The sequence below is a fragment of the Engystomops pustulosus genome, chromosome 5 (genome assembly GCF_040894005.1).
Source record: "Engystomops pustulosus chromosome 5, aEngPut4.maternal, whole genome shotgun sequence".
NCBI lineage: Eukaryota > Metazoa > Chordata > Amphibia > Anura > Leptodactylidae > Engystomops > Engystomops pustulosus.
In genome coordinates this window covers 75,889,939-75,908,412 of record NC_092415.1, presented here as the reverse complement: position 1 = coordinate 75,908,412, position 18,474 = coordinate 75,889,939, and the positions used below count along the sequence as shown (strand labels likewise).

Here is an 18,474-nt window from a genome sequence, read left to right as displayed (position 1 = left end):
CAGCCGAACCGACATTGGCAAACACGGGGTGCCGGCTGTAACATATAGCCGGCACCCCAGTGTAACACCCGCGGTCGGAGTGGGCTCCGATCGCGGGTGTGTTACCCGTTAAATGTTGCGATCAGCGCAACTGCGGCATCTAACTTGCCTCCGGGGGGGGGGGGTGTGTGTCTTTCCTCCACGATCGCCCCCCCCCCGTCCGTCCGTTTTCGGCGGGCGCCAATCGCTGCTATGGCATCTCTGGGGTCCGATCGGGACGTCATCTTACTGGCACAGTGTCAGCCCTGCAAGTGCATAGGCTGACACTGCTAATACTCTGCAATACATGAGTATTGCAGAGTATTATCATAAACAAGCAATCAGATGTTTGCTTGTTCATGTCCCATGTTGGAAAAAGTGAAAAAGTATAAAAAAATGTTATTCAATAAAAAATAAAGTAATAAATCGATAAAAATGCCCATAAGCCCCATAACATATAAAGAAAGAGACATATAACCCAAAAAAATTCTATATCATAACAAAAACCCCATATATATAGTATCACCACGTCCGTAACAACCCGTAGAATAAAAGTAAATCCTTTTTGAACCCGTACAATGAACACCGTTAAATAAAACTGTTAAACACCCACAAAAAAAATTATCATTTTTACCTATTCAATCTTACAAAAAATGCAATAAAAAGTAAATTAAAAAACGATGTACTCCAGAATGATACTGGTGCAAAGTACAACATGTCCCGCAAAAAAACAAGCCATCAACCAGCTCCGTAGCCAAAAAAGTTAAAATGTTATGCCACTTGAAAGAGGGCAATGCAAAAATGATAGATTTTTCCCCACATTAGGGTTTTATTTGACAAATTTAGTAAAACGTAAGAAAATATATTCAAGTATGGTATCCCCGTAATCGTATCGACCCATAGAATAAAGATAACATGATTATTAGGCTAAACGGTGAACACACAAAAAAAAAATTAAAAATTCAGTACAGAATTGATGCTTTTCTACTCCTGCCCTCAAAAACGAGTTCCTAAATTTTCAACAATAGGTATTACCGTATATACTTGTGTATAAGACAAGTTTTTCGGACTGCTCCTCTCTCCGTCAGTTATGGAGCAGATGGCCGCGTCTGCTTCATTATGGGGACATTCCAGAGAACTCCTAAAATGAAGGCAGATGAGCCATAAAACACAGTCATATGCTCCTAAGGGTGATGCCACACATGGCGTTTTGGACCCATTTTTGGTCCGTTTTTAAGCAGTCCTTCAAAAACTGCTTGCGTTTTTTTGACGAATTATCTTAATTAAAACTGATCAAAAACGCATACATTTTCAAAAAACGCATGCCTCCTCCTCTCCCCGATGCCTGCCGTAGCGTAGGATGTAGTCTTAATCACGTATGAACTGCTGACAAACTAGACACATTGGGGGACATTTACTATGGCGTTTCTGCCAGTTTTGTGGCGCTCTCACCACATGTTCTGCTCTCCTACCTATTTATTAGCTGTCGGGGACAGAAAAAATGACTTTTTCCGTCTGCTCCGACTCTTCTCTGAAAAGGGGCGTGGCTTTGGCGGAGTGGAAACTCAGACAGAATTAATATGTGTCACAGCCATTTTTGGGCGCTGTAAACTGGCGGAAAGTAGACCAAAAGAAAACTGGTCTAGCAGGGACTGTTGGACACATTTCTGGTGCTTGGGACAGATTTTGGTCCCAGGGACAGAAAATGGGCTCGGTGACAGAAAATGGTCTCGGCGCCAGAAATGTATCTGCACAGCTCTACAATATTAAATGTGTATCTTCTTTCCGAGAGCAGGTCGGTAACAAAGCCAATGCAGACACCGACACTCTAAGTAAATGTCCCCCATTGGCTAGCACACAGAGGGCACACGGCCCTCCAAAGAAATGCCCCACCCCACACCATTACTGACCCACTGCAAAACTGTTCATGCTGGAGCATGTTGCAGGCAGCAAATCAATATCCATGGTGTCTCTAGATTCTGTCATGTGCTAATTGTTAATCTTAGTGTTCTTTGGGCAACGCCAAACACCCTTCATGGTGTTGTGCTGTAAGGACAATACTGATTTATGGATGTCGGCCCTAATAGAATCTGTTTTTAATAATTGGAGCAGACTGCAGGGCTGCGGCACTGCTCCATCTTGCACAAAGAAGGTAATGGTCCTGCTGTTGGGTGTTTCCCTCCTACAGCCGCAGTCACATCTCCTGGTATCTGCTACATGCTTTGGACAATGCGCTAACAGACAGTTAACCTTCTTGCCACAGCTGCATTCATTCTGGATGAGCTGCAGTAGCTTTTGTGGGTTGTTACCTTAAAGGGTGAAAGCATAGACATAATGCAAAAGTGACCAAAACAATTCCCAAAAATGAATGAGAACAGTGAAATGGTCTGTGGTTAGAACCACTCTTGTATACGGATTGTCTTACTAATGCCCTATTATTCTACCTGTTGTCTGTTTGATTTATATGGCAGCAGGAAAAATTGATTCACAATCAGAAAATAGGACATGCTCTATTTTTTTTTTCTGCACGTCTCGCTCATGGTACAGTGGACAATATGGCCTTGTAAATGGATGTCCGTATTGCTCATTGAAATAAATGGGGCCAAATGCTATGTTAAAGATAGTATACGGACATTTTCATATTTATGAACAAATGCCAAGTAAGGATGATTCAAGGAAATCTACCATCAAAATCAAGAATAATAAACAATTGGCATTTACTTACATACCCAGGCACAGTAACTTTGATAATCTTAAATTCATTATCCATGGTCTCCTTCCTTCTAAAATCAACTTCAAATTCTGCTGATAACAAACACCCAAAGCCCTTTGGGCTCATTAGCATAATTGTAAAAGTTGATTTTAGAAGGAAGGAGGCCAAGGATAACAACTCTAAGTCACAGTGCCTGTATTGAGTAATTGTCCCTGGTTTGTCATTCGTTATTTTGAAGGTAGATATTCTTTATCTGAAGCTGGAAGTCACCAGCTATAGATCTTATTACCATACATAAGCACCCGCAGTATAGAAGTATATAACATTGCGCCCCTGGTGATCCGGCCACTGACACCTGGTATGCGGCCACGTGTGACTCCCTACAGGACACGCCTCTTCACACCTGCCCTTCCCACTTCCTCTGTCTGCAGCCGGCGCTCATTGTGACGTCACAGCGCCGTAGCCACGCCCCACCGGCAGGGGTTCCAATCAATGTGCTGTCTGGGAGGATGTGTCGGTAGCAGGCAGAGTCACGGAGCTGGCGAGCGGTGCTGCCCGCGGTGTGACAGCTGGCACCGGGTGAGTGACGGGCAGGGGCCGGCATCCGAGCTGCGCTGCCACCTGGAGGAGGAGTCCCTGGATGTTGTGCTGGATGTGACATGCGCAGGACGCGTGTTGCTGGGGTCCTGTGACTGCGGGCTTGGGAGGACATCAGTGTGGTCACAAATGTATGACCGTATTATTAATCCCCATTCACTGTTGTCACACAGCCCATGGGTGTGAGGGAGGGGGTGACGTTACGTATACAAAGTGCATGCACCCCTTCTCTTCTTCTTGTACCTGAAAGCATCACCTGTGCTGCAGGGTTGTGGGGAGGAAGCTGCAGGGTGGTGGGGGTGGGGGGGGGGGGGAGCTGCAGGGTTGTTGTGGTGGGGGGGGGGGGGGGGAAGCTGCAGGGTTGTTGTGGTGGGGGGGGGGGAAGCTGCAGGGTTGTTGTGGTGGGGGGGGGGAGCTGCAGGGTTGTTGTGGTGGGGGGGGGGGGAGCTGCAGGGTTGTTGTGGTGGGGGGGGAAGCTGCAGGGTTGTTGTGGTGGGGGGGGGGGAAGCTGCAGGGTTGTTGTGGTGGGGGGGGGAAGCTGCAGGGTTGTTGTGGTGGGGGGGGGAAGCTGCAGGGTTGTTGTGGTGGGGGGGGGAAGCTGCAGGGTTGTTGTGGTGGGGGGGGGAAGCTGCAGGGTTGTTGTGGTGGGGGGGGGGAAGCTGCAGGGTTGTTGTGGTGGGGGGGGGGAAGCTGCAGGGTTGTTGTGGTGGGGGGGGGGAAGCTGCAGGGTTGTTGTGGTGGGGGGGGGGAAGCTGCAGGGTTGTTGTGGTGGGGGGGGGGAAGCTGCAGGGTTGTTGTGGTGGGGGGGGGGAAGCTGCAGGGTTGTTGTGGTGGGGGGGGGGAAGCTGCAGGGTTGTTGTGGTGGGGGGGGGGGAAGCTGCAGGGTTGTTGTGGTGGGGGGGGGGAAGCTGCAGGGTTGTTGTGGTGGGGGGGGAAGCTGCAGGGTTGTTGTGGTGGGGGGGGGAAGCTGCAGGGTTGTTGTGGTGGGGGGGGGAAGCTGCAGGGTTGTTGTGGTGGGGGGGGGGAAGCTGCAGGGTTGTTGTGGTGGGGGGGGGAAGCTGCAGGGTTGTTGTGGTGGGGGGGGGAAGCTGCAGGGTTGTTGTGGTGGGGGGGGGGAAGCTGCAGGGTTGTTGTGGTGGGGGGGGGGAAGCTGCAGGGTTGTTGTGGTGGGGGGGGGAAGCTGCAGGGTTGTTGTGGTGGGGGGGGAAGCTGCAGGGTTGTTGTGGTGGGGGGGGGAAGCTGCAGGGTTGTTGTGGTGGGGGGGGGAAGCTGCAGGGTTGTTGTGGTGGGGGGGGGGAAGCTGCAGGGTTGTTGTGGTGGGGGGGGGAAGCTGCAGGGTTGTTGTGGTGGTGGGGGGGAAGCTGCAGGGTTGTTGTGGTGGTGGGGGGGAAGCTGCAGGGTTGTTGTGGTGGGGGGGGGAAGCTGCAGGGTTGTTGTGGTGGGGGGGGGAAGCTGCAGGGTTGTTGTGGTGGGGGGGGGGGAAGCTGCAGGCCAGGTAGAGGACACCACTTTGCCTCTTCTATTTACTATGTTGACAGTTAAAGGGGCATCTCGACTTCACTCAATAATGACATCAGCTGGATTGGGAACCTATAGACTCTATAGAAGGAAGACAGTTTGGGCATGTTGGATTTCTTCTGCTTGGTTTTAGGGCCAATTACAGGTGGTTTGACATTTCTATGTTAAATCTGCGAAAATATTTTCCATTTAGTTTATATTATACATTCACTTACACCAGGAAAAGGATTGGTTGTTTGACTACAGTATATTCTGCTTCTAGAGACTAGTGTCCAAAACTTTTAAACAACTGCCTTATGGGTTGTGCATGATTTTCTTTTTTTATTATTGTGTTGGGCGCAGTCTGCTCTTTGGGCCTGGCACAACACTATGCACAAGCCACAAGCAGATTCTTCTGGCCTGCAATGTTATTGCAAATTTTGTTAAGGCCAAATTCATAGACAGCCCCTTCAATGCATACGCTTTTGAATGACTTCCACTTAGTATTTTTTTGTTATTTGTAGAATATTATCTCTGTATGCAGTCTGAAGTTCTGATATTATCTATGTAATTGTCATGTCAGCAGGAAATCTATGTCTATATGCCTCCCTGTAATATATAGTGCTAGTGATTAGTCAGTGTTATTGTGGTGTTTATTGCAGTAGGTTATATACAGTTATAGTATGTCACTGTTATATATGGTGTTGGAGAGGACTCTGATCAATCATACATCAGAGGGCTCAGGTTCTTGCTGATGTAATAAGGATACATGTAATGTTGCTTCCAATAAATGAGGATTGTATGACTAAGTGCCATATGAATGCTTGAAACGCGTCAGCTACCATGTGCTTATTTGTATGAAAATGAATTTTAATATGTGAAGTATAAAGTTTGAACACAGTGCTGGATGACCCTCATTTATTGGAAGCACCTGTAAATACTGTGGAGTCCAGCCAGTACATCCTTACATAGTGACAGCGTTCACCTCCCATCAGGGTGGGGGGGGGGGAAGCTGCAGGGTTGTTGTGGTGGGGGGGGGGAGCTGCAGGGTTGTTGTGGTGGGGGGGGGAGCTGCAGGGTTGTTGTGGTGGGGGGGGGAGCTGCAGGGTTGTTGTGGTGGTGGGGGGGAAGCTGCAGGGTTGTTGTGGTGGGGGGGGGAAGCTGCAGGGTTGTTGTGGTGGGGGGGGGAAGCTGCAGGGTTGTTGTGGTGGGGGGGGGAAGCTGCAGGGTTGTTGTGGTGGGGGGGGGAAGCTGCAGGGTTGTTGTGGTGGGGGGGAAGCTGCAGGGTTGTTGTGGTGTGGGGGGGAAGCTGCAGGGTTGTTGTGGTGGGGGGGGGGAAGCTGCAGGGTTGTTGTGGTGGGGGGAAGCTGCAGGGTTGTTGTGGTGGGGGGGGGAAGCTGCAGGGTTGTTGTGGTGGGGGGGGAAGCTGCAGGGTTGTTGTGGTGGGGGGGGGAAGCTGCAGGGTTGTTGTGGTGGGGGGGGGAAGCTGCAGGGTTGTTGTGGTGGGGGGGGGAAGCTGCAGGGTTGTTGTGGTGGGGGGGGGGAAGCTGCAGGGTTGTTGTGGTGGGGGGGGAAGCTGCAGGGTTGTTGTGGTGGGGGGGGGGAAGCTGCAGGGTTGTTGTGGTGGGGGGGGGAAGCTGCAGGGTTGTTGTGGTGGGGGGGGGAAGCTGCAGGGTTGTTGTGGTGGGGGGGGGAAGCTGCAGGGTTGTTGTGGTGGGGGGGGGAAGCTGCAGGGTTGTTGTGGTGGTGGGGGGGAAGCTGCAGGGTTGTTGTGGTGGGGGGGGGGAAGCTGCAGGGTTGTTGTGGTGGGGGGGGGGGGAAGCTGCAGGGTTGTTGTGGTGGGGGGGGGGGAAGCTGCAGGGTTGTTGTGGTGGGGGGGGGAAGCTGCAGGGTTGTTGTGGTGGGGGGGGGGGAAGCTGCAGGGTTGTTGTGGTGGGGGGGGGGGAAGCTGCAGGCCAGGTAGAGGACACCACTTTGCCTCTTCTATTTACTATGTTGACAGTTAAAGGGGCATCTCGACTTCACTCAATAATGACATCAGCTGGATTGGGAACCTATAGACTCTATAGAAGGAAGACAGTTTGGGCATGTTGGATTTCTTCTGCTTGGTTTTAGGGCCAATTACAGGTGGTTTGACATTTCTATGTTAAATCTGCGAAAATATTTTCCATTTAGTTTATATTATACATTCACTTACTCCAGGAAAAGGATTGGTTGTTTGACTACAGTATATTCTGCTTCTAGAGACTAGTGTCCAAAACTTTTAAACAACTGCCTTATGGGTTGTGCATGATTTTCTTTTTTTATTATTGTGTTGGGCGCAGTCTGCTCTTTGGGCCTGGCACAACACTATGCACAAGCCACAAGCAGATTCTTCTGGCCTGCAATGTTATTGCAAATTTTGTTAAGGCCAAATTCATAGACAGCCCCTTCAATGCATACGCTTTTGAATGACTTCCACTTAGTATTTTTTTGTTATTTGTAGAATATTATCTCTGTATGCAGTCTGAAGTTCTGATATTATCTATGTAATTGTCATGTCAGCAGGAAATCTATGTCTATATGCCTCCCTGTAATATATAGTGCTAGTGATTAGTCAGTGTTATTGTGGTGTTTATTGCAGTAGGTTATATACAGTTATAGTATGTCACTGTTATATATGGTGTTGGAGAGGACTCTGATCAATCATACATCAGAGGGCTCAGGTTCTTGCTGATGTAATAAGGATACATGTAATGTTGCTTCCAATAAATGAGGATTGTATGACTAAGTGCCATATGAATGCTCGAAACGCGTCAGCTACCATGTGCTTATTTGTATGAAAATGAATTTTAATATGTGAAGTATAAAGTTTGAACACAGTGCTGGATGACCCTCATTTATTGGAAGCACCTGTAAATACTGTGGAGTCCAGCCAGTACATCCTTACATAGTGACAGCGTTCACCTCCCATCAGGGCTTAGTTGCGTAGTTTATACAGTTGAAAAAAGACACATGTCCATCAAGTTCAACCAAGGAAAGGAAAGGGATTGGATGAGGACGGGATTTAGGGGAAACAATTCTATATGACATAACCATCAATGTTATTTAGGTCTAAAAAGGCATCTAGACCCTTCTTGAGCTTGAAGCTCTTTGCTGTTCCTGCTGTGACCAGCGCCTGAGGCAGGCTATTCCACAGATTGACAGTTCTCATAGTAAAAAAGCCCTGTCGCCAGACCAAGTGCTCCTTTGTATTTTGATTTTATTTGGAGGAGGGGTGTAGGCTGCAACAATGTTTATCCCTTAGATCTGAATTAATGCATTCATATTGCTGATTTAGAGCATTTTCTTCAGATGTTCTCTCGACATCTGAAGAAAATACCTGTTCAAAATTTGTCATCAAAGACGCATAACTGTGGCGCACTGTTATCTGAGATAATTGTTATTACTTTTTAATTAGTTTAATGCATAACTAAACCCTTGCAGGGGATAATACCATAGTAAACTTTACATTATAGCGACCCAGGAATGTCATTTTTAGCTGGTGACAGGTTCCAGTAGCCTATGCCATGCTGATTTTAAAATGCCTTTGTCAGTATTCTGACTTTAAAGGGAACCTGTCATCAAAAATTGGCTTAATAAACCTCTGCCAGTATGTCGGCTTCTAGATCATGTTTCTTTCATGGTCCAGTGGTGGCATCATACAGAAAACCTACTTTAAAGTGAGATGTGAATTGGTCTAGTGTCAAGGAGGCTGAGAATTTAACACTGAAGGCGGCTTTCCCTGCCTCAGACTACCCCATTCACTGTAATTGATGGTCCTCTTTCCAGGGACATGATTGACCAGATCTTCTGAAGTCAGGCACATGATGTCTGTCACATAAAAGGAGGTGTTCAAAGGCTTGACTTTGGCTTTAAACTCTCCGCCTCCTTGACTTTATACATCCAACTTGCATCTCACTTCAAAGTTGATTTTCTGGATAACACCACCAACCTGGGCCATGAAAAAACATGATCTAGATAGAACCTGCCAGCTGTGGTAATAGTTCATTAGGTCAATTTCTGATGACAGATTCCATTTAAAGTATCATGAAAGATTGTAAACATATAATAAAGGCAGAGGTTGCAAATTTTTTCTCGGCTGAATAATTATACACCTCTTAGCATATTTAAGTTGCAGAAGAGTATGGAATTTGTCGTAACATGACTAATCTATTCAGTATATTACCAGGAGTTCCGAGTGGGCATAGAGCTTAAGTTCAGGGATACATGGGTTGGAAATGCTGAGCAATAATTAACGCACTTCACGTTTTTCAACACAGAATATGGATTTAAATTAGTATAAATCCGATCCCTCAGGATGCACACAACCGTATGAGACTGTTTTTTTTTTTTTACCTAGGTAACTCACTGCCTCATTACTTTGCATGTGCCCTATACTTCATACATTACTTGCAATGATTTTATGTATATACATGTATATACATCATGTGTGTGTACATACATACATACATACATACATACATACATACATGATCCTGTCTGACCAGCAGGATGCTGCAGATCTGGCAATGAGAGTAAACCTGCCCGTACAAGTGTCATAGATGCTTGTACAGGTGTTAACTCGGCCTCTCTATAAGGGTTTACATACACCAAAGAAAAGTCCAATGTTTGCTGTAGAGTCAAACAGACTTGTTCAGTTTGTGAAGAAATGGATCATATGTCACTCATGACACACATACAGACATCTATAATTAGTAATAATACTCTTTATATAGTGCCATCAAATTCCGTAGCGCTTTACAAATCATAGTTTATAGAGAAGGTCTTATGCCTTGCATCAGGGGCTGTTGTCTGTCTATTGATTCTAATAAATTCTCCCGCTTTCAGTCAGCTTTATGCCTATGTGTACAGTAGGCCTTAAAGAATGACAATGCTGTAAGCTTTGGTGCCCAGGATAGCTCGTGTATACGTACTGTATGGTGGAACGATCCCATGGGCTGCACACAATGTAGTGGAGGGGATTCCCTGAATTATACAGAAAGGTTGTATATTTTTGTATAATGCAGGAACTCCTGTCCACTGCACTGTGTGCAGCCCGTGTGATCTTGGCACCATACGGCACGTTTTCATGGGCTGCACCAGTTCTTGTGCAATCGCCCTAAAGCCGATTTACACAGATACCTGCACTTTGAAAAACATGGTTACTTTATGTAGTGACTAGTATTGTAGTTCAGCAGATGTGGGGAGTTTGTACAGGCGGTCCCCTACTTAAGAACACCCGACTTACAGACGGACCCCTCTGTCCACTGTGACCTCTGGTGAAGCTCTCTGGATGCTTTACTATAGTCCCAGACTGCAATAATCAGCTGTAAGGTGTCTGTAATGAAGCTTTATTGATAAGCCTTGGTACCATTACAGCAAACATTTTTGAAACTTCGATTGTCACTGGGGCAAAAAAGGTTTTTGCCTGGATCTACAATTATAAAATATACAGTTTCGACTTAAGACCAAACTTATGGACCCTATCTTGTATGTAACCCGGGGACTGCCTGCTACTATCTTTCTTTATTTAGATAGCAGAAAGAGCTCTGATTGTGCATGTGTTTGCATTGCGTTTACTCCCTTCTGACATTTTTAATGTTTTCAGGGAAGGGGAGCACAGGGCCATACCTAGATAGGAGTGAAGATAAGACAGCGTCACAGCAATGCTTATTTTCTTCTATATGCCTTGCAGTTGATGTGTATACAGCACATACTGTAGTTACCGTTGTCCTGTCACATGGTTGTATTCCTACAGGCCATATTAATATGTGACTTGCATTATTTCCAGGAGATATGACACTATATCATAGGAGTTTATATCGAAAGGAGTTTTAGTGGGATACGCCTTGGGCACAAGATACCAACACTTCAACCACAATTAGGCGCTTTGATGAGAAATCTAGGGGGAGATTTATTATAGTGTGGCACTTGTGTGTCTGTGTATGATGAAAGCCCCTGCCTTCTGGCGGTACCAGATACATTTGGTGAAAGCCTCCTGATGTATCTGGCGGGTGGCTGTGCTGGTGGCCAATACTACACCAGCTGCTAACTGGTGTAGTCTTGCACAAAAACCATGCAAACATTTAAGGTGGTGGTCTAGGTAGTGAGCAAGGTCAAGGTGGTAACACCCCTTGCCGACCCACTCTGCCTCTGGCTGCACCCCCTTGCTGTGCAGCTGGCGTAAAGGGGATTATAAACACAATGCCTGACATTGCAATTATTACAGGGGTTCTGTGCTTCTGGAGCCTGGATAAAAGTCTCTCTTAGTCTTTGTTGCCTGCATTGACCAATCACAGCCCCATAAATTTTATAATAATATTAGTAAAATAAAATCAACTCTACAGTGCTAAGTTGCTATGGGCCTTTTTTGATGTACCTTAAATTTTCCGCAATGTGTCCAGTACCCAACGGCTAGCAAAGGCATATACTGTATAATAGGTCAGTGGGTCAAATGTACCTGTTTTATTGCAACATCCAGTTTTACTCCTCTTTCTAACGTACACACAGCTTGTAATAGTTGGAAAATGTTTGCACACTCATTGTAAGAAAAGCTTGTACCCTTCCTCTATTACCTGTTGCATATTTGTTACTCTGTATGGTAATATAACACTAAACAAATACAACATGAGTGAGCACAAGACTTAGTAACTGATCACTGCACGTAAAAGCGTTTCTCCTCCTAAGGCTGAGAATTCAGCTCTGACATTAGTTAACCCTACTACACCACTCTACCGTCCTACTTGCAGATTCAGAGAACCCAAATGAAAGGTATGTTGGCACCTGCTAGCTTTTCTGCAAAAAACCCCCAAAAAAACACAAATGGGGGGGAGACCACAAGATTGCGTGCAAAGATTTTTGTACAGGTTTGTTTATGGATTTGATATTTTAAATCTGTTACAAACAGAGGTTTTAGAAAAGCCATTTGTATTTTTTTTTAAATTTAATAGCCAAACTAGTTGCTTTTCACACTGGGACCATTCCAAACGCAGCTGAATGTCCAGGTCGTTTTTTTTTTTTTTTTTGGTTAGTTATACGGTATCGTAGGAACTGCTTTTCATATAGCAGTGGTGGCGAACCTATGGCACTGGTGCCAGAGGTGGCACTCGGAGCCCTTTCTGTGGGCACTCAGGCCATCACCAGAGATGACTCCAGGTATCTTCCTGCAGTCCCAGACAGCCCAGGACTTGCTGTGCACAGAGCTATTTTAAAGTGACAGCGCTACCTGGGACTACTGGAGGAGTGGGAAGGTGTGGACAGATCTGGATTATCATTGTAGCTCCTGCTCCGGCCCTGACAATTCTTCCTGTTTATGGGACCCGGGAGGGAAGCTACAATGATCATCCAAATTTCTTCTATTTTCTGCTTTATTGGTGTCCTCAGGGGCTGGTATCAATGAAAGCTGTGACAGAGCAGGGAGTATAAATCACAAATAAAATTTCTGTGTTGGCACTTTGCGATAAGTAAGTCGTCCTGGTTGTAGTTTGGGCACTCGGTCTATAAAAGGTTCGCCATCACTGGCATATAGTAACAATTTTCTTTTCGTGACATTGGATTAAAGGATATACTTTATTTATTCTAAATATTTTACAATTACATATAGAAAAAAAACATTTTAACATACATTATTAGAATGTTAAAGTATTTTATTGTGTATAATTGTATAAGCTTCCCCTCTTCCCACCCCAGAACCAGCCCTATGGGGGAAGCATGCCATTCTCTCATTCTGTTGACCTTATCCAGAGACCATGTAAACCTTAGCCTAGTTACATGAGTATCTGTACCATTTCTTCCATTTTTTCAGAAATAATCTTCCTGTCCCTGACAGGAAATGGTAAATTTCCTTTAATATATTTGATATTCTCCAAAATCCCCACCCATGGATCTAACCGAAATTTAACTTGATAGTTTTCTTTATAAAGGTTTTACTTTACAGTATTAGAAAACAAATGTAAAAAAAGGATTTGTTGTAATTTATCCCATTAACCTTTTTCAGTAAGTGGTATACAGGCGGTCCCCTACTTAAGAACACTTGACTTACATACGACCCCTAGTTACAAACGGACCACTGGATATTGGTAATTTACTGTACTTTATCCTTAGACTAGAATAAACAGCTATAACAGTTATCAGAGGTGTCTGTAATGAAGCTTTATTACTAATCCTGGTTCTTATGACAACCCAACATTTTTAAAATCCAATTGTCATAGAGACCAAAAAAGTTCTGGCTGGGATTACAATGATAAAATATACAGTTCCGACTTGCATACAAATTCAACTTAAGAACAAACCTACAGACCCTATCTTGTATGTAACCCGGGGACTGCCTGTAGTTTAATAAACCTTTACCACGCTTAGCTACAGATGCAGAGGATGCATGTACTTCTGCAGAAGTCCATTCTCTGTCTCCTTGCAGCTCCTTCTCCATTCTGTTTTCAGCTGGCAGGGTGGGGGGGGAGGGGGTACACTTCAAATGGCTTTATCTCCTCAGCAGTGGCACCTAGAAACACCATTGTACCATGTTGAAGAATCTCCCCTATTACTTCAGGATTGCATTTTTAGTGCAAGGGGGAGGAGGAAAATTGGCAGTTAAGTGGAGAATGAAGCATATTTCTCAAATAAGGTATTTAACAGTTTCATCAATTCCCCTGCACCATTTATATGTCATATACGTTTTTTGGAAAGTTATCAACCTTATGGATTTGACAGGATCATGGATCTGTAGAAATTTAAAAAATAGAGACTCTTTAAGGGGACATTCCTGGGTACAACATGGAAAGCCTTAGGTTTTTTTTCCTTAAATGTATGGCCTTTGGAATCAGGACTTGTGGGCTGAATATGTTACAGCAATACTAGGAGTGGTAAATTACTGTTTGAGGTCATTTTTAAGTAGGTCAATGGCCCCAGCCAGTTAATCTTTGCTGTACATCTGTAAGAGCAGATGGTGTTACCCCACATCTATTCCCCGTGACTATGATTATATGAATAGAAGGTATAATTGACCTAGTTATTGATTAAACCTTCGGATAGTCTCATCATTCATCACCATGTTATCTGTGTAATTGTTATTCTCCATGAGGAATACAAGAATTAAATTATGTTTCTTCTCTGCAGGTATTGCCATGGCATGTAGCGATCAGTCAGCGGCTTTTGACCTGCTAGGTCATCTCTAATAAACTCGGCTTATAGCCTCTGCTGGACAGAGAGAAGCCAGACAAAGTTGAAGACGTGCAGAACTGACTTCAGGCACAATGGAGGAGAAAGGAACAGAATGGCTTCTATTTGCTGTACATAGACTGGTTTCTTGGGGAGCATCAGCTGCCATGATATTTGGTGGCATTGTGCCATATATACCCCAGTACAGAGACATAAGAAGAACCCAGAACGCAGATGGATTCTCAGTTTACGTTTGTCTAATGCTGTTAGTAGCCAACATCTTGAGGATTTTATTTTGGTAAGTAATTCATGAAGAGGCACTTCATCTCCAGCTGCTGGGGCCTCTTACGATTTATACTATGATTTACATTTCTCCCCATTTGTAGACAAGGTATTTATTTGTTGTCTAAAAATTGAGTTGCCTTAAGTGTCTAAAATGAAGAATCCTGCATAAAAACATGTGATTGCCAGAACACACCTGGCACAGATGTAAATGTATTAGAAAATGAGGGGGTTGACTCCAATGGGTTCACCCCTCTGTTGAAGGTAATGTTTATGCTTAAAGTTTTTTTGTTATAGCAAAGAGAGTCTCACTTTTAGCACCAACAACGAATCTGTATATATCATGTGCTCTTTCTTGTCTACTAAGCACATGTTTGTGCTTTATGGAGTGACTGAACCTTACATTTCAGTTTCAGGGTCGACTCTAGGTTTTAGTAGGCCCCTGGGCGACAGTCTGAGTAGGCCCCTTTTGCAGTGTACTCACATGGCAGCATTTAAAATTCAGAAACTAAAACAGTCCCCTGTTCTCTAAAATGTTCCGTAGTTTATAATACTAAACAGCCCCCTCATGGGTATTTATATAAGCCCCCCTCAGCCCCCATGGATTTCTTAGGTACAGCCTTATATGGGCCCCCTGTTAACTATGGGCCCCGGTATTTGCCTAGGTATGCCCAGTGCTGGCGCTGGCACTACAAGACCCTATTGCTTTCTATAGGGCATGTTCATAATGATTCATAATGTGCTGCATATACTCTGAGCATGAATGTGTCAACTACCTGTGCCGTAACGATAGTGTGTCTTATTTCTACCAGTCTTCCCAGCCCAGGCAATCATTTTTTATGGACCTGATGGGCTAAAGGTCCCCTACTTGCAGCTTGTAATGTCCATAGAAAATGATCACAATCCCAGCATGACACACGCAAAATGCACCCATTTGTATCCATGAGATCTAATTTGAATGATCTGCCTAACTACTCTGAGATAAGCCTATGGGATTCCTTTGTGCCAATCTCTCTGAGCCTGGTAGTGCTAGGTTGCCATGGCAGCTTAAAGCCTCTTTGTTGGCCTCTCGGAGGTTCAAACAGTACAAGGGGCCTGAAAAAATAACATTCCTTTTTTAAATTGATGCATTTTTCTTAATTTAACCCCTTAACGACCTGGCCCTTTTTTTTTTTGTTTTTTTATTTCCATTTTTCACTCCCCCACCTTCAAAAATCTGCGTAACAAATTGCACTTCATAGTGATGGTACTGAATATTTCATGCCGTGTACTGGGAAGCAGGAAATAAATTCCAAATGCAGTGAAAATGGTGAAACAATGCACAAGCGGACAAAACCATCTTCTGGCGCTAATAACGGTTTCATACTTCAGTGTTCGGAGCTGTGGGTGGTGTCATTTTGTGCGATTTTTGATGACGTTTTCAATGCTACCATTTCTAGGACTGTACATCCTTTTGATCACTTATATAATTTTTTTATGTTTTTCAAAATGGCAAAAAAGTGTCATTTTTGACTTTGGCTGCTATTTTCCCTTACTGGGTTAAATACTGTGAAAAATCATTATTATTTTTTGATAGAACGGCCATTTTCGGACGCGGCGATACCTAATGTGTTTAGGATTTTTAGTGTTTATATTTATATCAGTTCTAGGGAAAGGAGGAATTTTTTTTTTTAATTATTTTTTTTTTTTACCTTTTTTTTTCCACTTCGTCCCCCATGACGGCCCACCTGGAGGATGCCCCTTGACCTCTGTAGGGACAGGAAGAAGAGAGGTTAAATTCCCCTCCCCGCATCCTCCCACCAGTGTTCTTCCTGTCCCTACCGAGGCAGGTCATAGAGAGGTGCCCTCTCTCCTCCAGGTGGGGGGGGGGGGACGAAGAATTACTCACGGGTGATGCCGTCCACGGCGAAATCCCGGCGGCCCCGGCTCTCGGTCGATCCAGGGGTCCTCCTTGTAGCCGTCCAGGGGTCCGTTTGACTGGCCGCCGCGCTGCAATTCTGATTACACGCGCGCGCGGCCGAAGAAAACTACATTTCCCAGCAGCCCGTAGTCTGGTGACGACTTCCGGCCGCGACCGAAAGTGACGGGGAAAACCGCGCAGCATCGCTGGGAGCCGTGGGACGCGGACCACAGCCGCTTCTAAGGGGGATGGGCTCCCCATTAAGGTATTTAAAGCAGGTAGATCACTATGATCTGAGGTCTAGTTGTTCATGTGACTACGGCTCCAGTATCTGCATCTAAATCTTCTGCTGTCTACTATGACTGACGAAGTTAACCCAATCTTCCTGCACCCTCCAGTATCCGTAAGTGGGGCTAATGCAGGGAATATTGCCACTGTGTATGCAAATGTTAGTGGGTTACTAGTCTCCTATATTTGCCTTTTAGGAAAAAGACCTGGGGTCTAAGGGGAAAGGCAAGGAGGAGAAGGGGGATAAGGCTAGCAGGCCTGAAAGACCCGAGAAATCGGATAAAACCAGGACCAGGAAATGTAACATGTGTAACCACTCTATGCCAATCTGTAAAGTGTGTATTGATAACTTCATGCGAGAGGAGAAATCATCCTTCCTAGACGAGCTCAAAGGGTTCATAGAAGAGAAGGTGGTCTCATCTATTGCTGCTGCTACATCTAGGGCTCCCCCGTGTAAAAAGCCCAGATTAGAACCGGGGTCATCACCATCTGAGGCAGGAAGTGATTCGGAGACTCCTTCTTGTTCTATAATAGAGACGGAAGACTCCTTAAACCCCCAGGATTTTATAAAATCTGCTGAATCCAGACATCTTTTCCCAATAGATGAATTGGATAATTTACTGAAGGCCATCAGACAGACCTTAGAAATTGAGGATGTGGTCGTACCCCAATCTAAAGAGGACGAGCTGTTTGGTGGGTTAAAAGCAAAGCGCCAGAGGGTGTTTCCCTTAAATGACACCCTCAAAGAGTTAGTGTCTGAAGAATGGAAGGAACCGGAGAAGAGGATCCTTATATCAAAAAACTTTAGGAAGAGATTGGTCTTTGAGCCTGAAGACTCTAAACTATGGGATTCCTGTCCCAAAGTGGACGTGCAGGTTACTAAAATAGTAAGGAAGACAGACCTGCCGTTTGAGGACGCAGCGCAGCTTAGAGACCCCATGGACAGAAAATCTGATTCTCTGCTGAAAAAAGCTTGGGAAACATCCATGTGGGGTCTAAAGTCAAATTTAACAGCCACTTCAGTCGCGAGGAATCTCCTGTACTGGCTGAACGAGCTCGAATCTCATATTAAAGAAGGAACTCCCAGAACTACAATTTTAGAGAATTTCCCTCTATTAAAATCAGCAACGGCCTTCTTAGCAGACGCGGCAGCTGAAGGTGTACGTTTTTCTTCAAAAGAAGGAGCTCTGACAAATGCTTCAAGAAGGGCGCTGTGGCTGAAGCAGTGGAATGGGGATATCCGCTCAAAAACAAAGTTATGTGGTCTTCCCTTTTCAGGTGAATTTGTCTTTGGCCCAGAACTTGATACCATCTTGGAAAGGGCATCAGATAAGAGAAAGGGTTTCCCGGAGAATAAGCCAATACCCAGGAAGCAGCCCTTTCGGGACTTTAAAGGCCAAAGAGAGGAATACAAAGATAAGGGGAAAAGGGGTCGCTGGAGCTACCCGAAAGGAGGAAAAGGTAAAGGGTTTCTCTTTTCAACATCATCCGATCCCAACAGAAACAAGAAACAGTGACGCCATAGTAGGAGGAAGATTATTGAAGTTCAGAGAGGAATGGTTAAAAATCACCTCAAATCCTTGGGTTCTAGACATCCTTCTTCAAGGATACAAGATAGACTTCAAAAAGCTTCCTCCTACAAGTTACCTACCACCCTCTCCCCATACATCAGAAATGTCCCACTATCTAATCTGGCAAGAAATATCCTCCTTATTGTCTTCCGGAGTTATTACCCAGGTTCCTCAGGAACAAGAAAAGCAAGGATTTTATTCTTCTCTTTTTCTTGTAAAGAAGCCGAACGGATCGAACAGGCTGATAATCAACTTAAAGCGACTCAACGACTTCATCGTCTACAACAAGTTCAGAATGGAGTCGGTAAGGTCTGCCACCCACATTATCCACAAAATGCTGTAATGTGCACTATAGACCTAAAGGACGCATATTATCACGTCCCCATTCACCCGTCTTCACAAAAGTTCCTAAGGTTCTCTGTTTTTTCTCC

At 45.0% G+C, this 18,474-nt stretch overlaps 1 protein-coding gene across 3 annotated transcripts in view; it reads left to right on the top strand.

Moving 5' to 3' along the window:
- The first annotated feature begins 3,082 nt into the window (after window positions 1-3,082).
- The window catches only part of SLC66A2 (solute carrier family 66 member 2), an 80,037-nt gene continuing 64,645 nt past the window's right edge, over window positions 3,083-18,474 (top strand). For 2 of the 3 annotated variants that reach the window (XM_072152392.1, XM_072152394.1), the window contains exons 1-2: window positions 3,083-3,310; window positions 13,961-14,300. In XM_072152392.1, the coding sequence (XP_072008493.1) occupies window positions 14,098-14,300 (203 nt within the window). In that variant the 5' untranslated portion in view covers window positions 3,083-3,310; window positions 13,961-14,097. The remainder of the gene's footprint in view (window positions 3,311-13,960; window positions 14,301-18,474) is intronic. The other variant, XM_072152393.1, reaches the window with a different exon arrangement.